Raw genomic sequence first — 18189 nt, 5'->3', positions numbered from 1 at the left:
ACCTCAAACTGGAGCCGGGAACGGTTTGCTATAATTTAAGCATTCGGGGCCAACGAGTGTAACAATGTTATAAACATGAGGCCAACGAATTGGGGTCGGAGGTGGGAAGTAAATAGAATTGGAGTTGTGTGGATCGGAATTCAAAGGTAATGCGTTTATAAGAGAAAAGAAGGAATTGGCAGGCTGGCAATCCAAGGGGGATTCACGAGGGGCTGAGGCATGCCAAATGAGCGACGAGCGAGGTGGGCGGGGGAGGGGGGTTCGGCGGGGGAAGGGGGGGGGCTCTGTTCCCTCGGGTGCCACTCTACTAAATATATTCAGTGATAGGTTTTGATGTAGATGTGTTGTGGAACACGCCGCAAGCCCCTTTTTGAATTTTCTCCAGTTTTAAATGTGGGTACCTCTCCGTAGGAGGCGTCATATGGTCTAAATTGTGATTAAGAGATGTTCAAGGAGAGCCTTGACGTAACATTGTATAAAGAACAATTTTCAGGAATTTCGAGTGAAACTCGGTATAAACTTTGCAATAACAGTACACAATAACTCAGTTAAACGTATAACTTTAGAAGTAGAGCCTTGAAAGAGATCTCGGTGATTTGTCTCTCAAAAAAATTAAAATTACAAAGGAAACATTTTGCAGGTTTTCGAATATTGTTAGTAAAGGTTTGCTAAGTTTATAAAAGTCATTGGCTTTTTCCATCTGTATTTTTTTATATTTTGCACTGGAAAGTAATTGTTACTCCTTGCATTGGGCTATTTATGTAGTTCTTCTGTTGAATTATATTTGCGATTGTTTAAAGTTGCGAGCTTTTTATGATGTTATGTTAAGGATCGTCTTCAACTTTCCTGAATCACCGTGTAACATATAAAAGGCTTTCTTAGGAAAGGAGCTGTTTCAGGAAAAAAAAAACTAATATGGCCCCCATTAAGGTGTCAGAGATTAAATGTGCTCCAGTGCGGCTATTCCCGATCCTCGGAATACAATTCACAACGGGTTGAAAATATCGATGCATTAATTGCACTTGAAAGATATGGTCGTGAGAAATCAAAATTATTTTTCATCGTCAGCCCAAATGCATTGCCTTTGATTTATATTTGTTTCCTTTAATGCCGTCATATTTTAGTTGTCATCTATATTTTTTTCATCTGTTGCAGGACCCATATCAAGCGTAGAGGCAGTATTGGATGGCATCGCGAAGCTACCATGCAACATGTCCATCTACGATAATGCGGTGGAGGATAGAATCGACCTTATCATGTGGTTCAAACACAATCAGACCACACCATTTTACAGGTAAGAAACCGACATAACATTAGACTTACCACAGGTGTAGAGAAATTTAATTTGTCAACCGTATCCCACAGACCACCGAAGATTGGCCGCTGTGTGGATATTTGTATTTTTTTAATCGGTAGGATTCAGTAATCAAAAGATGATATCCAACGTGTATACGCTGAATTTTAAGGGTCCTTTTCAGAATGAGCGCGAGATTTAATCAATTACCTAACTCATTAAAAATCTGAAAATCTCGTACTTTTATGAGACTTTTTGAATCAAAGTATTTTAGATGCCGCTTACACTGGAAAGAAAAAACACATTGGATCTAGAGTCCAGACTCTTAAAAACATCGACAAGAAAAAATACTCTTGATTCAACTCAGATTTAAGCTTAAATCAAGAACCAAGCCTCTTAATTTGAGCGGATTTCCTTTTGATTTAAGCAAAAATCCAGATTGAATCAAGAGTAATTTTTTCTTGTCAATGTTTTCAAGAGTCTGGACTCTAGATCCAAGGTGTTTTTTTATCATAGTATCTGGATGCCGTTACCATATAAGGACCCACTATTTAGTAGCTATATCTGCTTCCTTTGAGTCCATTGTTCGCCAACATTAGATCTGCCTCCACTTCCCAAACACTTAAACGGGTGTCTAGAACCAAGTCACGCGTGGACACGAACATGGCCACTGGTCAGGGCACTGATTACGCACGATGTGAATATTCAAATTCAATGTCTGGCATGTTCCGGATGAAGAGCGCCCAGCACATTACACTCAACGGTTCAGCGGGACTCGGAAGGGATCAGACGAGAATGGGAATAAACTTGTAGACATGAGAGAAAACAAGACATTTGCAAATTGAACAAGACGGTAAAAAAGGAGATCATGAGGATGAGGACATTTGAAACGGCTGAGGACGGGGATTGCCGAGTCATAGGGAAATTCTTGCACCCTCGGCGTGTCCTCGTGTATGTAGGTCTCGTCGCAACATCTTTCAACCTTTCGTGCATGCAAAAGGAGATCGTTTACGAGTCCCATTCAAAGTCCGTTTTAGTGCTTTTTGCAAAGTAGCCTCGTAAAGCTGAGTGTTCGTATGCGGAATTGTCAAACTACTTCCTAGAAATCATTGTAAGTTCCTGCTGTACACTTAAAATACAAAATTTTTCCTAAAGCCAGCCTTTTTTTTAAAAAAAAAAAATGTAATTAAATTATGAGGGATGATAAAAATTAATATGAACGAGCCTCATGCGTAAAAGTTTTGTAAAACTTTATACATGTGAAACTTCTAATTTGTCAATTTTCTAATATTCCCGGCTGATATTGAAATAATGAAAATTGTGTTACTTTGATAGATCGTAGAATAGATCTTAGTCACACGTATGCCAGAAATTTTGCATGTTGTGGCAAAAAGATACCATTGGTAAATCAGGCCGGAAAAAACAGGTGTGCTGAACACAAGTATACCCTTATTTGTTCATAAATTGAACAATTAGGACATGATAAAGTTATCTAATCTGCTAAAATACATGTAATTTTGCAAAAAGGAACCGACAACATTCCAACGTCGCTAAGATTGTGCAACTTACATTATTTGAAAAAAAATTACTGAAATTATGCAAAAATTAATTTTACAACATCAATTTTTGTCTCAAATTTATTATTTATGGAGAATCAAGATAAAACTTGTTCAGATGATCAGTTTCTATTTGCAAGGTAAAAAATTGGCGCAATTTTAACGACATTGGAATGCTCCTGGTTCCCTTCTGCTAAATTCCATCCACGTGTATTAATGGAAAATGCCACCATATGACGTCACTAGGTGGTGCACTTTTTCATTTTGAAATCTATTTTTATGCTATTTCCCATGTCAGAAATTGTCTTATATACTGCGTAATCAGCTTCTTAAGGTGATTCGATGGACGCCATATTTTGTGTCAGAGCGGCATGCGATATATCGCATCAATTGGTTCCATTTTTTCAGCTACTCGTCATTTTTCTCCAATTTTGAGATCGCAATTCTGTTGTCAGGAGACTTAAGCACTCACTGACCAATTTTAACAAAGAAATTCAACGTATTAAAGCGTGGTTTTTTCAGAGAGAAAACTCGCACCGATCTGTATCGAACTCAATCGATGCGATTTTTCTCTCTAAAAAACCACGCCTTTATGACGTTGAATTTCTTTGTTAAAATTGGTAAGTGAGTGCTTAAGTCTCCTGACAACAGAATTGCGATCTCAAAATGGAGAAAAATGACGAGTAGCTGAAAAAATGGAACCGATTGATGCGATATATCGCATGCCGCTCTGACACAAAATATGGCGTCTATCGAATCACCTTAAGCACTCTCAGATGAAGCAAAATTCTCCATTATGACCCTCCTCTGAGGGCTCAGCGGGAAATGATGGTTTTACTCAGCCACCTGGCGACGGGGGTGTCCACTTCCATGTAAGGACAAGGCACAGGGGTGGGCTCCATTGATACCTACAAAACTCTGCACCGCCTGCCATGATATGACAATGTGTAAAAATTATAAAATTTGTAATGGCCAGTTTATCGGTGTTTTATCCGGGGGTCGAGGCTCCCGTTGTCGAGTCGGGGGTGGGCGCGTTTTATACGTCCTCCGATAATGCCCGTTTTTACGATCCGACCTCTTTGATTCTTAATCAAATCGACGACGAATCTGCCGTTTTTAGAGCCTGATTCCGGGGGGCGGGGGGGGGGGCATTTATTTTCAGATCAATAAATATGCTTTTTTACGAGCGCCGAAGCTTCAACTTTGTTGTCAACTCTCCATAAAACTCGGCTGCTCGCTGCGAGAAAATTGAGCCGTTCCTGCAAGAAGTACAAGGCTGCGCTCGAGCAAACGCACCTTCAAAGACCGTTTTATTTTCAGCTTTTTTTTACAGATCCGCGCGGAACGGGAAACACCACCCGAGCAAGTTTGCTAACTAGAATTTCTCGAACTTCCCCTCGAATTTCGGAACGTGATATTTTATTGCGAGCTTTATTCCCGAAAAATCATTAAAAATAGATAAATCGGGGTTAAGCTTGAATTTATCGCGTTATGAATGTTTTGATTGTTTGTCTCAAATCTTCTCTCGATCAACCGCGTCCATTTCGACTCTTTTTAATTTGTATTGAATTTTGATAACTGCTCGCTCAGCGCTTTTTCATCATGCGTTCCCTGGATTTATCTTTTATCAGATAAATTAGCTTTTAAAAAGTCGATGTTTTTACGAAAATTTTCTCGGTAGCGAATGGTTTACTCAGTGCGATACCTTTACGCATTTTGAGTAATGGGCAGGCTCAGCAAATCCTTACTAAATTGGAGGTCTCACAAGAAATTTTCTGCTAAAGGCTGATATAGGGTTATTGTTTAATATTATATCAAATTTATTCAGTTTCAAATCTTAATCACAAGTTCATTTAAGATCATAATAAAATTGACAAATTACCCCGAAAAGAGGTGGAGAGATGCCAGATTTCTTAAAATCTCTACCTTGACAAATATTCTATAGTGGTAGATAAGTGTCGCAGAGCGCCCTAGTGCGCTGTAAAAGCGACTAATACATACATTAAAATGACTTCAAATGGTGCTTTTTGACGCTCCAATTGTTTGAACGGATGCCTTCATCGGAACTCTTGATGATGACGTAACATGGGGACCTATGAATGAAGTAATCCGGACTCATTTTGATGGAAACATTGAGGCACCCGCTGTTGACATTATAATGGAATTCGTTGGTGCTATTTCCTTATCTTATATATCATAGTCCTCTTCTTTTAGGTAGACATTTTCGTTTGAAGTGTGTATATGTTGTTTTGTTTGAGCAGATATAGCATCAACTTGTTTTGAATGTTTGCAGCATCGACTTTCGGGAGAAGCGGCGAGGAGAGGGGCAGCACTGGAACAGGGAATCGCTCAACGGCCGCGCGTCTTTCAAACTCAACGGCCAAGACGCCAAACTCATCTTGGAGGGCATACAACAGTCCGACGGCGGCCTCTACCGGTGCAGAGTCGACTTCAGCAGGGCCCCTACTCGCTTCTCCAGAGTTAACCTCACTGTCATCGGTGAGTTCTATTTACTCATTTTCTTATCCTAAAGTGTGCCCAAGAATGGGTACCCAAGGCTGTCCCAAGGAGTACTCATTGTCCTATACCCCAAGGTGTACCCAAGAATGGGTATCCAAGGTTTTCCCAAGATTTACCCACATTGGCGGATCCAGCAAATTGGCAACACTGTCTTTTCTTCATTTAAACCTATGGAAATGTATCGATTCTTGGAGGGCCAGGTACTCCGACAATAATCGATAATTTAGCATGGGTTTAAATGGAGGCAATCCGGCATTGCCAAATTGCTGGATCCGCCTCTGTTTACCCAGGTTGAGCTCGTATGGGTGTTCTCAAGGTATATTCATTTTCTGATCTCAAAGTTTTGTACAACAACATTCTAGGCCTTGTATCCATGGAACGTTTCATGGGATGTGCCCCAAGTTCGAATCGCAAGAATGAAACTTCTGGGCTTTGTCCCTATTTAACAAGACAACACAATTTCCCCTTCTTCTCTCCGAGTCATTCTCAGGACTCCACAAGGACTCCGCTTGGCACTGTAATTAGTATTGACAAACTCAATATGTTTCCCAACATCGCAAGTGAGGTTTTTCCCTGGGACAAATCCCATGAAACTCCCCGCAATGACAAGGCCTTAGTACACGGGAAATAGTGCTTAAATCGCTAATATCTGACACATACGCTGCAAAAGAAGTTACGGGTCATACCTATAGACATACCGTTCGTTCCGGGCTCATAGATTCTGGAAGTTTCGGGTGCTGGAGCCGTAGCTTAGATTGCTCTGGGTCCTGCACACGAAAATTTCGGCCTCTAAGCCCGGAGCGCGGACGGTATGTCTATATAACGGCCTTTAGAGACACACCGTTGGCTCCAGGCTCAGAGGCTGGAAGTTTCAGGTGCTGGAGCCGTAGCTCAGATTGCTTTGGGTGCTACCCCCGGAACTTTCGATCTCTAAGCCCGAAACGCGGACGATATGTCTGTAGCCGGTAAGTACGGCTTCCACGGCCGGAGTTTTTTTTTTTCAGTGTGCAGGTCCTGCATCGCAGGAGCTCTATACTCTGTCTATCTAGGTACCCTAGTGTTTGTATGACTCCAAGTTGGGCAATTGTCTCGACCGTCGGTCGGAAGGTGAGGGATCGGCGGCGGGGCCGAGCGTTGAGTGGGAAGGGTTGAAATTTTAATGCGGATTGATAAGGGCGAGGCGTCGGAAGGGGCCATTAGAAAGCCGCAAGGAAGTGATGGAGCCTGCGGATAGCCGTAACTCACGCGGCCGAGTGCAGCCGAATCGCGGGACGTCAATATTAAGCAAGGGTTTATGGCGAGGTTTTATGGTAATCATTTAGAGTTTAAAGGCGCGCTTTGCCTTTGTTTGAATATTTATTTGACAGGGCTAAATGATGCATAAGGGAGATTTAGGGGCCCCGCCGGAGCCGCGGCGCAAATATCAATTCCGGATCCGCTCTTTGATAGTTGATGCTCGATCAGTGCCGCCACCTCTTAAAAATAAATCAATCCGATTATTCGAACGCGCGCGCCTCGACTCGCCGAGATGCGTCGTCAATTTATCAATTTGCTGGGCCATTAGGAACTCAACATACTGCACCGTTTCCCCCGCCACGCTTGTCGGGGCGAATTTACAGCTAAGATTTTATTTCCCGGCTCCGCGCCCGGGAGTTCGAGTTCCCGATTGATTTCGCACGTACGGATCGGTGGTTCGCATTTAGTTTGCCCCAATTCATTCTTTTCGTTCCGTGCTTAAACCGCACCCCCAGCACTCCTGACGCGGGTTTTTTCCGGAGAAAAATAGACGTTTAATACCCGTTCATTTCCCGGTTGCCGCTTTGCCGCACTGGGAAAAAACACATTGGATCTAGAGCCCAGACTCTTAAAAACATCGGCAAGAAAAAGTACTCTTGATTCAATCAGAATCTAGCTTAAATCAAGAACCAAGCCTCTTAATTTAAGCGGATTTCGTTTTGATTCAAGCAAAAATCCGATTGAATCAAGAGTATTTTTTCTTGTCAATGTTTTCAAGAGTCTGGACTCTAGATCCAATGTGTTTTTTTTTTCCAGTGCGTCCCACGCGAACCTTCCAAGAGCTTCCAAATAAGTTTACAGAGTAAGAAAAAGTAAAAAAATCTTACCTTAATATAGACCGCATTAAGCAGGATGGAACCGAGCCACGTCGGATTTTGCCAAATTTAGTCAGGCAATTTCATTGTTTACATAAAAACGATCGTGCAATTTTTTTTTTCAATTTCAGTGAATTTCCTGCCTAGTACGAAGCAAATTCATTGAAATTTCCAAAGGAATATGCATAAACGGTCTCTCGTAAAAATTTAATTGCCCAGTCAAATTTGGCAATAGCTGATGTGGCTTTGTTATAACTATATGCGTTGTATCTATCTACATAAATTGGATTCAAAAATGTATCAAGGGACAAATAACGTCAGACAACATCCGAAGACCAGGAATTTTGGAATTTCCTATCTTATGTTATGAGAAAATTAAGCGTACTACATAATTAGCTCAGTGAAAACTTTTTAAAAATGGTTTAATAATTTTTAGATACTGTCTGTAGTATTTATCACCACATCTTAGCTCCTAAAAGGTTTCAAAGTATCTTTTTTAAATATGTTAGTTTTTTTCCTCTTAGAAGACGTCTGTAAAATATTTTTTTGATTTTGAAGATATTTTAAAGAAAGTATTTTAAGCGTCACAGTGCTCTCTAAAAAGATTAGAAAAGATGTTTTTTTCCAAACAAGAATTTTGAAGTAAAATTTTCAAACTTGGAATTTGCGAAAAAACTTAAACGATTTTTGTAAAGAAGGCTTTTTTAAAAGGATTAAAAAGTTGAAGTATAACATGTTGACCCCGCGAGGAGCCCTCTTGAGAGTATTTATCGCTCTACATAATACGGGATCCCAAGCAGAAAAACAAAGGACCTCTGGCTGGAAACGCAATTTATCTCCGAGTTTATGAAGCTTTCTGTTTGAGTACTTTATTGTGCAGTCACTCCTCCCCTCTCCCCCCGGGCCTGCTTGTCGCCTCGTGTAGTTGCAGCTCCGAAAATCCCTTGACCCCGCCGTTTTTGTTACTTTGACTTCAAAAATGAAATATTTTCTCGCTTCAAACTGCTCATTTTCCAAGATAATTTATCGTTTTCTTTGAGCTGCAAATATTTTTTAGCCGCTCCTCTCGATAACAAAAGTATGACGGCCGTGGAAAGGGGTGAATCGTTCAATCTCTTCGTTTTGTTTAGACCCCGCGCCCCCAGTAGCATCGACTGTTAAATTTGGACTTTAAAAAAACGCAAAAAAATTATTGAAATGTACGAGTCGGAGAACCTTTTTCGTTATTATTTTAGTAAGTTTTTTGTGAGAAATAAGTATGAAAAAAGTTGTGTAAAAGAGAATTTGCACCAAAGTCTTGTTAAAATCTAATATACACTAATTTTGATATTAAACACTTGATAAACTGCAAACCATGCAACGCATAAAAAACTAAAATTCCATGTACAATTAGGCAAAAATAAATGCTTTTAGGTTCATTCTGGTTGAAACGACGCAGTTTTCCCCCAATTTAGGTATTCGTTCTAAAAACTGTCTAAAAATGTCATGATTTTACTCCCGATTGAAGTGACTTAAAGTGAAGTCATGTTTGTTAACAAATACTTTCTATTAAAGAATCCACGTATAGTGTAAATGGTTTGCTTTTGGTACTGGATTTTGCACTTAGCGCATACTTTTACTACAAAATGCAAGCTCTTTTTCAGGCCAAGGACTTTTAAAAATAAAAGAATTAAACACTTCATCCTTTTGGAAGTATCAGTTTAGTTTTGAGCAAATTCTTAGGGTATACATCAAATAAGGGTGTAAAAATTAACTTTCAAACTTCTATCGAACGTTTTACATGTTCTATCCATTGCTCCCGCAGACTCCTTTTTTATTAGTCAAAGTGACAATACCAATACTAACTACAAATAACCGTTTAGTTTGACCTAGTTCGTATCATTTTAAACATCCTTACCGTGTGCGAAGCGTGAATGTTCAGTGCATCGACCGAAGTTAAATAGAAATTCCGCATCACCGTCATTACAACATATCGTTGCCACTTTTAAGAGGATCCGAATTTCCTCGCATTGCTCAACATGGAAAAGAGAAATAATTGGTCTAATAAAATTGAACTTAGGCAACGTTGCGAAAACAAGAGTCGCGCGAGTCAAACTAACTCCTCCTTAACTAAGTTGACTCATAAACATAGCCGCCAAGTTGGACGAAGAAACACTTGATTCGTGACTGCGGAAAAATCCCGAGTTAAGGGTCGTATTACTATGTAGAAGTTCCTTAAACATATCATTTTCTCAGGAGGCCTCATACGGTTTCCATTGTCATTCGGGGATTTTTTAATATCTTCATAAAAAGGCAATTTTAACCAACCCCAAGTTAAATTCAACAATCAAACTTTGGGTAAGGACCCTTGCAAGGGATGACAATGATATCCTACTTCATGAATGAAAAATACAAATACACAATACTGCAAATTTTGCACATTTTAAGGTGGATTTCCGCCCTCGCCTTAAATTTTGTCAACATCTTATGATATTTTGTTTAATTTTTCAAATTATTTGGATCGTTGAATCGTTGTAACTCTTTGCAAGAAAAAGTTATTGTGTTGCATTTTACTTGAGGCTCAACAAAATTGTCCCTTTAATGACTCTGTTTTAAAGGCCGTCTCAATTAATATGCTGACTGTATAGCACCTCCCTTAGGAAAAGCAACAAATGCGGCTATGAACATGACCGTAGAGATGAACATAAAACATGGGTAGTTCATTAGTGAATATACGAAAACTACTGTTTCAGTCGGCGGACGCAAGGACTAGACTTCAACGACGGCGTTTGAATGCAACTATTCGTGTTCAACGGGTGTCCTTGTTGCATTAGGAAAATTGAAGGCGTGCTGGCTTTCTATGAGCTGCCAACAGCGACGACGCGTATAAAAAAATGCTCAGTGCTGTGGAAGAAACGTTGCCTCTGAAAAAAACGAAAAATACAGAATAGAAACTGAATTTATAAAACCTTTAAGGTCAGCACCGAAAAATTTTCAAGTATCACACAATTATTATCTCCGCATTATTAATTTTTTGTTGAGGCAAATCATTCTAACCCCCTATAAAAGTCTATTTCCAAAGTTATACTGTTCAATGTTTCTCGAGATTCATAAAATTTGTCCTTTCTATGATGTTTTGTTTAAGATCCCTCCCTTAATCATGATTCTCTGAGGGAAGGAGCTGCCTAAAAAACAACCATGAACGCGGCTCCAAGTATTTTTCTTTGGGTTTGACAACGCGCTCATCTAAAACTATAAAGGAGAGGCCCCAATTTTGTACCCAATGTTTCAGCGACTTCCGAAGGCGGATTTCCTTGAAACTTTGTACGCATGTGCGGTTCGTGCTAAAGGGGTGCAATTCGTCGTCCGATTTTTGAAATTTTGATTCTAAGGGTTGAAAACACGCTAAAAAAGGGTGACCCGTGTGTTAGAGCGGTGTTCCGCGATCGATCGTCGTCGTCTGGTCGTCGTGGTTTCCCTTCTTTTATTGCGTCTCGATCAGCTGTTTTTTCTGTCTAATTTTGGAGATTCCGAACCGGAGCAGTGTTGCCGAAATCACGAAATCTGTGATTTCACGATATATTTTCATATGTGTTAAGAATGTTCTGCGTTCATTCTTGAAAGTTGATGTAATTAGAGGATTGTAAGTTGTTCGTTCTCGGTCACCTGATGACTCGGCTGCCCGAGGCGTTCGTCGTCATGGATATTCGTCGTTTATGAAGAATTCCGATTTTTTCGTATAGTGCGCGTCGTCTTTTGAATTTTGTTAATATTTGTCGTGTATGAAGAATCCCGAATTTTTAGTAAAGTGCGCGTATTCGTTTTAATATTGAGAATGGATCGGAGTCGAAAACGTGGGCGTCCGGCGAAGCGTGGCAATGTTTCTCGCAATTTATCCGCGCGACGCAAAGTGCGGCATGATGGCTATCTCAGTGAGATAGATAAGGTACGACGTAGGGGTGAACAGGGAAATAACCTCAATTCATTTCGGCAAAGCACTGATAATATTATCGAAAATGATTATCCGGAAAATAATTTCGGACTTTTAAATGTGAAGTGCCAGTATTGTGATGGAAACATTATTGAAATTTTATTTTTCCATCGAGAAGCTGGTCATCATAAAACTTAAATTCTCCATGATTTTTCGTATTCGATAGCAGAAGATTTGGTTCAAAATTTGAAGTCGTAAATTTGGATTGTTTCTCATGGAAGAGATGATTGAAGAACGGAAATTTTGAAACACCGCAACGGAGATACGTGGTTTCGCACTTCAGTCGTGCGATACGGACATCCATCAAGTTTAAGAAAATGCATCAAGTCCCCGTCACCGCCGACCAACGCGTTTGTCGATCGAATCAACTACAGGTAGTATGAGCAGGGGGTCAAAACGCCTTCAATTTTTTGAACGCAATACGGACATCCGTCGAGGTTGTATAGTTGTATCAAGGCGCCGTGACAAACGCGTCCCATTGTTTATCGTTACAGACGAATATAAGTTGAGAGAGGCCAGTCATGATGCCATCAATTTTATACATACATATTTTTGGGCAAAATGAGAGATGACGTTTCTCCTTTTGCGACGTTGCAGACTTCCTTAGAAATTTTATTTTTCTTTCGAGAAGCTGATCAACATAAAACTTAAATTCTCCATGATTTTTCGTATGCGATTGCAGAAGATTTGGTTCAAAATTTATAGTCGTCAATTTGGATTGTTTCTCATGGAAGAGAAGAATTAAGAACGGGAAATTTTGAAACACCGCAATGGAGATACGTGGTTTCGCACTACAGTCGGTGCGATACGAACATCCATCAAGTTTAAGAAAATGCATCAAGTCCCCGTCACCGCCGACCAACGCGTTTGTCGATCGAATCAACTACAGGTAGTATGAGCAGGGGGTCAAAATGCCTTCAATTTTTTGAACGCAATACGGACATCCGTCGAGGTTATATAGTTGTATCAAGGCGCCGTAGCAAACGCGTCCCATTGTTTATCGTTACATACGAATATAAGTTGAGAGATGCCAGTCATAATGCCTTCAATTTTATACATACATATTTTTGGGCAAAATGAGACACGACGTTTCTTCTTTTGCGACGTTGCAGACTTCCTTAGAAATTTTATTTTTCTTTCGAGAAGCTGATCAACATAAAACTTAAATTCTCCATGATTTTTCGTATTCAATAGCAGAAGATTTGGTTCAAAATTATATGAGCTTTGGAAGCAGACAGAGATGCAAAAGCCATACAACTGTTGTACCTCAAAATGTTGGTCATGAAAATAGGTTTGGAGAAGAGGTCGCGAAGTTGGTCTTCGATTCCAGGCTCGGCAAGTCTGAGAAGACCATTATGACAGCATCTGTTAAAATGGCCGTTCACCTCCTCTTTTTTGAAATGCAAGGTATCACAATACTGGTACTTCACATTTAAAAGTCCGAAATTATTTTCCGGAATAATTTAATTTTTCCAGATTATAAATTTAAATTGTTATTAAATGATGATAAATTCAAAATTCCAATTCCTATTTCCAAAATTTCAGAGCATGTTATATCTTCTTTCAAAATTTATTGTCAATTCAAGTTGCTATTCAATTAAAATAAATAACTGAACTACTTTTTTAGGTCTAGCGCAAGATCTCAAAATGTCTGTCACACTCATGATTTTATATTTTTTAAGTTTATTCTTTTGTATGATTTTTCATTTAATGTTTTTAGTGTAGAGCAACATCTCAAAATTTGCCTTTTTTATTTATTGAAATTAATAAATACATCTTCTTACAACAGTTATTTATTTTTTAATTTCAAGACTGCTGGGTCTATAAATTACTACCATATTTACAAAATTGATACTCGCAAACATGTTTTTTGTTTCGCTGATGGGTACAACAACAGCCCCCATATGTAAAAAAATTTTGTAGCCTCTGAATAATTATATTAAAAATATAAATATGGGCATAAGAGGTATAGTAAAATATATTAATACAAAAGTTATTGTTATAACATGGTGTAATTTCATTAATGACGGTTTATCACCGTGCGAAGCACGGGTTGGTTGCTAGTAATATTATAATTCCGCCCCAACTGCGAGGACAAAAGAAGTCGCGTAACTAATTTATGTGTGTATGAATATTAATACGCGACGTATTTAGTCGCAAAGAAAATCGCAAGGGGTACGGGGTACGAGCGTGCTCTGTTCATGAAAATTCCTAGTCTTAATCCCCTAGCAACCCCCTCCCCCACTCCACAGCCACGCTCGAAACTCTCTCGTCTCAAAATAAAGTTCTCGATGCATGTTTTTGATTCTCAACGCCGCACAGTGGATCGGGTGAATGGGAGAGGGCAGACAAAATTTGAAAACTGTAAAAGCTTATTACTACGTTTATACAAAACTGTAATGTATTAAAAGTGTTCCGTTGGTTTTCTCGTGAAATTTTCCTGTAGAGGCACTTCGTAAAATTTAAAATGTGACAAATTAAACATCAAAATTTGCAGTTTTAGTCAAAAATTTCATGTCCGACCTCGCTAATTGACTCACTGTGCGCCGCACAGTGGATTAAATCATTTTAAGAGGTCTGATATGATGTGAGCTACATTTTGCAGTAGGAAATATTTATTTCTAGCTCATCCATAAAAGCACCTATCTGCGTGGGGAAAATCAGTAGAGGAGAGAAAGAAAAATAAGAAGAAGAAGAAAATAATTATTTAGAGAAAATGGACGGGAAAGAAAAAGAGGAAGGGGAGGATCAGAAAGATGAAACAAGCGGGGAAGCTCTAATTAGTTCGTAGTGTAGAAGTGCAGAGCTGTTTTTTACGTAGACGTGTTTTTAAGCTCCTCAAAGAAGATGAACACAGTTGCTATGAAAGAACTTTCTCACCAAAATTCCAACTATCAATTTTGAGGAAACTACACTACCGCTAAAAAAATAAATCATAGAAAAACGATTAGCGTCATCCATGCTTTGACATCAGAAGCGCTAAATAAAAGTATCACAGATTAAACTATTTCTCATTATGTCAGGCTCTTCTTCGCCATAATGTTGTTGAGCTGGTGCGCCATTTGAAAGTATTGCCCTCAGTTTACTAGAATTCAAGAGGCAAGTTGAAACAAAAAAGCGTCCCCTATCGGCTGAGCCTTTAAATGTCTGCAAATTTCTCCTCAGTGCGGAATTTGCGTACTTTGTGACAAGTCTTCTCAAATTTCCACGTCCGCAGGCATTTTTCAGTAGTGGCCGGCGATCAGTGTTGCCCGCAGAGGACGTCAGAAAACCTAAACTAAGTGAACAAACAAACTCGTAAACTGTCAACTTTTTCCCTTACGATTTCAATTGATTTAAAGCTTTTGTTTTTGCAAGCGATAAGGAAGGAACAAACGCTTGAGAGCGATTGGAATTACGCGCGATAAAAAGTTTGCAAGATTGTTTGTTTACGTAGGGTGGGTTTTCTTATGTCTCTTTGTGTGCGAATCTCGTCGCTGGCGACTGAGAAAAACTGCCTGTGGTTAAGAGAAATTTAAAAAAGTCTTTTAAAAAGCACGCTGACTGCGCTGTAATAAGTGGATTTCAGACTTTTAAATGTGCCTATCGTGATTTTTGCATGTCATTTTATCTGTGTATAGTCTATTCGTCCGGCTGTTTCTGTGTAGTAGACATATTGTTTTCTTCTTACAAGAGAGATAGAGAGGTAGAGCGACAGAATGAAAAGAAAGAAGGGGAAAGAATATCTTATTTTAAGTTGTAGTGACTTCCGAAACGAGCTATACTCGATAATATCGTTTACACTATTATTTGTAAATCTAAGAGTATTTTCACACCTGGTATTAACATAGGATTAGATTTTCATTAGATTTTCCACCGATTGGAATAGATTTGATGTACTGAAATTGTAAAATCCTTTCTCTCTCCCTCGAATTGAGTCACTTAATTAATTCAATTATCAGAATTAAATTGAATTCAGCAATGAGACCCTCCCCTTTTCTTCTGTTTAGCTGAACCTTACCAAAAATTCAAGGTCTTCGATCCTCTGCGGTATTTTTTGTTGAACTGTTGTATTATGTTAATTGCCCCTTCATTCTCATGTCTCATGGGTATCTGATTTAACTTTATCCCTTCTCATTGTTTGAAATGAAGAAACTCCAATTTCAGTACTCATCCTATGTGGATCGCCAATTAAGGTTGTTCTAACAATAATTTTCTTCTGTCGTGGCTTTTTTGCAACAGAGAAACAAGAATTATCTTTTGCAGAGCGCCAAATTTTTAATTTATTCTCTGCCTAGAATGACCCTGTGATTAAATGAACGATTTAAGAACAGCCCAAATGTGAAACCAAAATAAATCTCGTTTTGCTTACGATTCATAATCTGAAAAATAGACCCTTAATTGCATATGTGTAATTCTTAATTTTTCTGTCCTCGCTCTTCGGTGCTTTATATTCCCACCGGCGGGATGTATCTTCAATCTTCAGATCCCTGAAACTGTAGCTAAGTTGTTTAACTCCGCCCTAAGTTAAATCGTAAAATGTGCGAGAAGTTCAGGTTCGAGAAATCCTGACAATTCTCACAGCTCCGCGTCGCACAGGGCAGATGCCGTAATTCTTCAAGCGCTGTCACCTGGATTAAATGGCAAATCGAAGTTCTTTCAGCTTCTCGGAAGCTTTACTGTATCCTCGGCAAGCGTATTTACTTGCCACGGTGCCCCCTTGCTCTCTCATCGGAAAGGATTCAACTGATAAAATCTGTTGCCACCGATAACTGTAATTGTTACGGATTCATTTACGAGCTGACAGGGGGATCTTCCGAAATAGATCAGAGCTCGGTGATAAATAAAGCTTCGATTGAAATCGCTAATATCGGTGCGGGTCTGAAAAAGGGAAGAAGTGGACGAGTTTTTTCAAGCTTTCTATCCAAGAGGATGTCTTTGTCGCACACGAGAGATGCAGCAATCTCAGTGCCTTTTTTTTTAGCTATAAAACGGACGACCTGACAAGGTGTGAATTTAAGCAATATGATATAAATTGATGCCGAAACTACCACATTACGTACATATACCTCCTTTACGGTGTTTAAAAATATTTGTTCCCATTTTATTTTCTTGATGGAAAGCAAATCAATATCATTTCTTGAAAGTTTAACAGAGTTTACTTCGTCCAGAGAAGAAAAATCTCGGAAGTTTTCAAGAATTGACGTTAGTAATTTTTCATTTTTAAAATAAAGAATAGGAGGTCTGCATCGTTGCAAACCTAGATACGTAGTCTGATCGTCTCACCGTCGATGTTTTCTCATAAAAATTTCACGTAAAATACAATTATCGCGATGAGAAGTTTCAAGACCAACTCCTAACTAAGACATTTTACACTAATCAACGTGTGAATTCAAACCTTCCGCTCTTGAAAAACAAAATTCTATGAGTGCTGTAGTAAATCTCTCTAAACAAAAAATCTCTTAAAAATTACCATGTATGATTTTAACAGTTTTCAAGGGTTTTTCTACGGATCTCTTTGTGTTGTAAAAAAATGCTTTAAATTGCTTGTAATCATAAGCGCAAGGAAAGAAAAAAACGTTTATTTTTGTAATATTGAGGTGAAAGGAAATGTAAACATGGGCTAGTGAATGTAAAAGATGCCCATTTTCCATTGCAAAATGTGCTACTTCAGAATTCAAATTTAATTAACTAATCAGTGTTAAAATTTGGTGGTTGAAGTAACACTCAATTTTTTTATTTTTATCATTAGTGTTTTTTAATCTTTTCTCATTACCTTTTTTTTATTTCTTTCATATATTTGTCTTCGGTAAGTGTCGAACTTGTCACTTTGCCAACAGGGTTCCCCATCACAAGTTCCCTCCATTATACTCGGTTGTTATCCATCCGTACCTCTTGGACTCCCGTAACCGCAATTCATTGAAGTTTGTTCGCCATTTAGTTTTATCAGGGCTCTTTGAAGTGCTGAAACTTTGAGGAAGAAAGCTCAGCTCATGCATGTGCGGTGGCTAAAGACGGGTGAGTGTCCCGAACAGTTGCGCAGAGCAAGGAGGAAATAAATCCGACAAAATGTGAGCCTTGATTTTTCTAAAACGAGTGTGTAAAGTAGTTCGATGCACCAAGCGAAATGGCTCCGAGAGTGTTGTTAATTAAAAGGTCAGAGCGTTTCTCAGGAAAAAGTTCTCCCCGCCTCGTCGGGCGAGTTTCAATGCTAAGTGCTACGTAATTGTGCCGCTTAGTTCTTAAACCGCGCAAACGACCGAGTCTCAAGAGCTCCGCTATCCGAGGTCCACCGAGGGTTGTAAGGCTCACGAGTTCGTGTCGTCTTCGCCGATCCGGCTCCAGCGGTCCAAGTTTCCTGCAGCCGGAGATTTTCACCTCTTAAAAGCTGTAACGAATTAAATGAGAAACGTATCGCTTTATTTGAAATCAGGGATCCCTTTTGTATTTCCTATTCGTGGAAAGCTTCTTTTGACGCTTGTCGTTTCACGGTCTGAGGCTGATGGAGGTTGAAAGCATCTAATTTGATCCTTCTTAGTACCATACGTGTTCTCCAATAAGACAGCAAATGACTATTCGGTAATTATGATATTAAGCAGCTTTTCGGGAAATACTTTGTATCGTTTCGTTGCAGCATTTCACTGGATGCTTCTGTATTATAGTTGAAAAGCTTCCTCTTTTTAATACTGGTTCGTGCTCGCTGTAAGTTGGTGAATGCTTTAATTTCACGTTGAGCATTGCGCAGCCAGACTTGTTTGT

At 39.2% G+C, this 18189-nt stretch overlaps 1 protein-coding gene across 3 annotated transcripts in view; it reads left to right on the top strand.

Moving 5' to 3' along the window:
- LOC109029680 (nephrin) overlaps positions 1-18189 on the top strand; it is a 477751-nt gene that overhangs the window by 339754 nt on the left and 119808 nt on the right. For all 3 annotated transcript variants that reach the window (XR_002008636.2, XM_019040260.2, XM_019040258.2), the window contains exons 3-4: positions 1156-1294; positions 5144-5349. Coding sequence is in view for 2 of the 3 variants with exons in the window: in XM_019040260.2 (XP_018895805.1) it covers positions 1156-1294; positions 5144-5349 (345 nt within the window). In the remaining variant the exon portion in view is untranslated. The remainder of the gene's footprint in view (positions 1-1155; positions 1295-5143; positions 5350-18189) is intronic.

The sequence above is a fragment of the Bemisia tabaci genome, chromosome 2 (genome assembly GCF_918797505.1).
Source record: "Bemisia tabaci chromosome 2, PGI_BMITA_v3".
Lineage (NCBI taxonomy): Eukaryota > Metazoa > Arthropoda > Insecta > Hemiptera > Aleyrodidae > Bemisia > Bemisia tabaci.
This window is presented reverse-complemented; position numbering and strand designations above follow the sequence as displayed.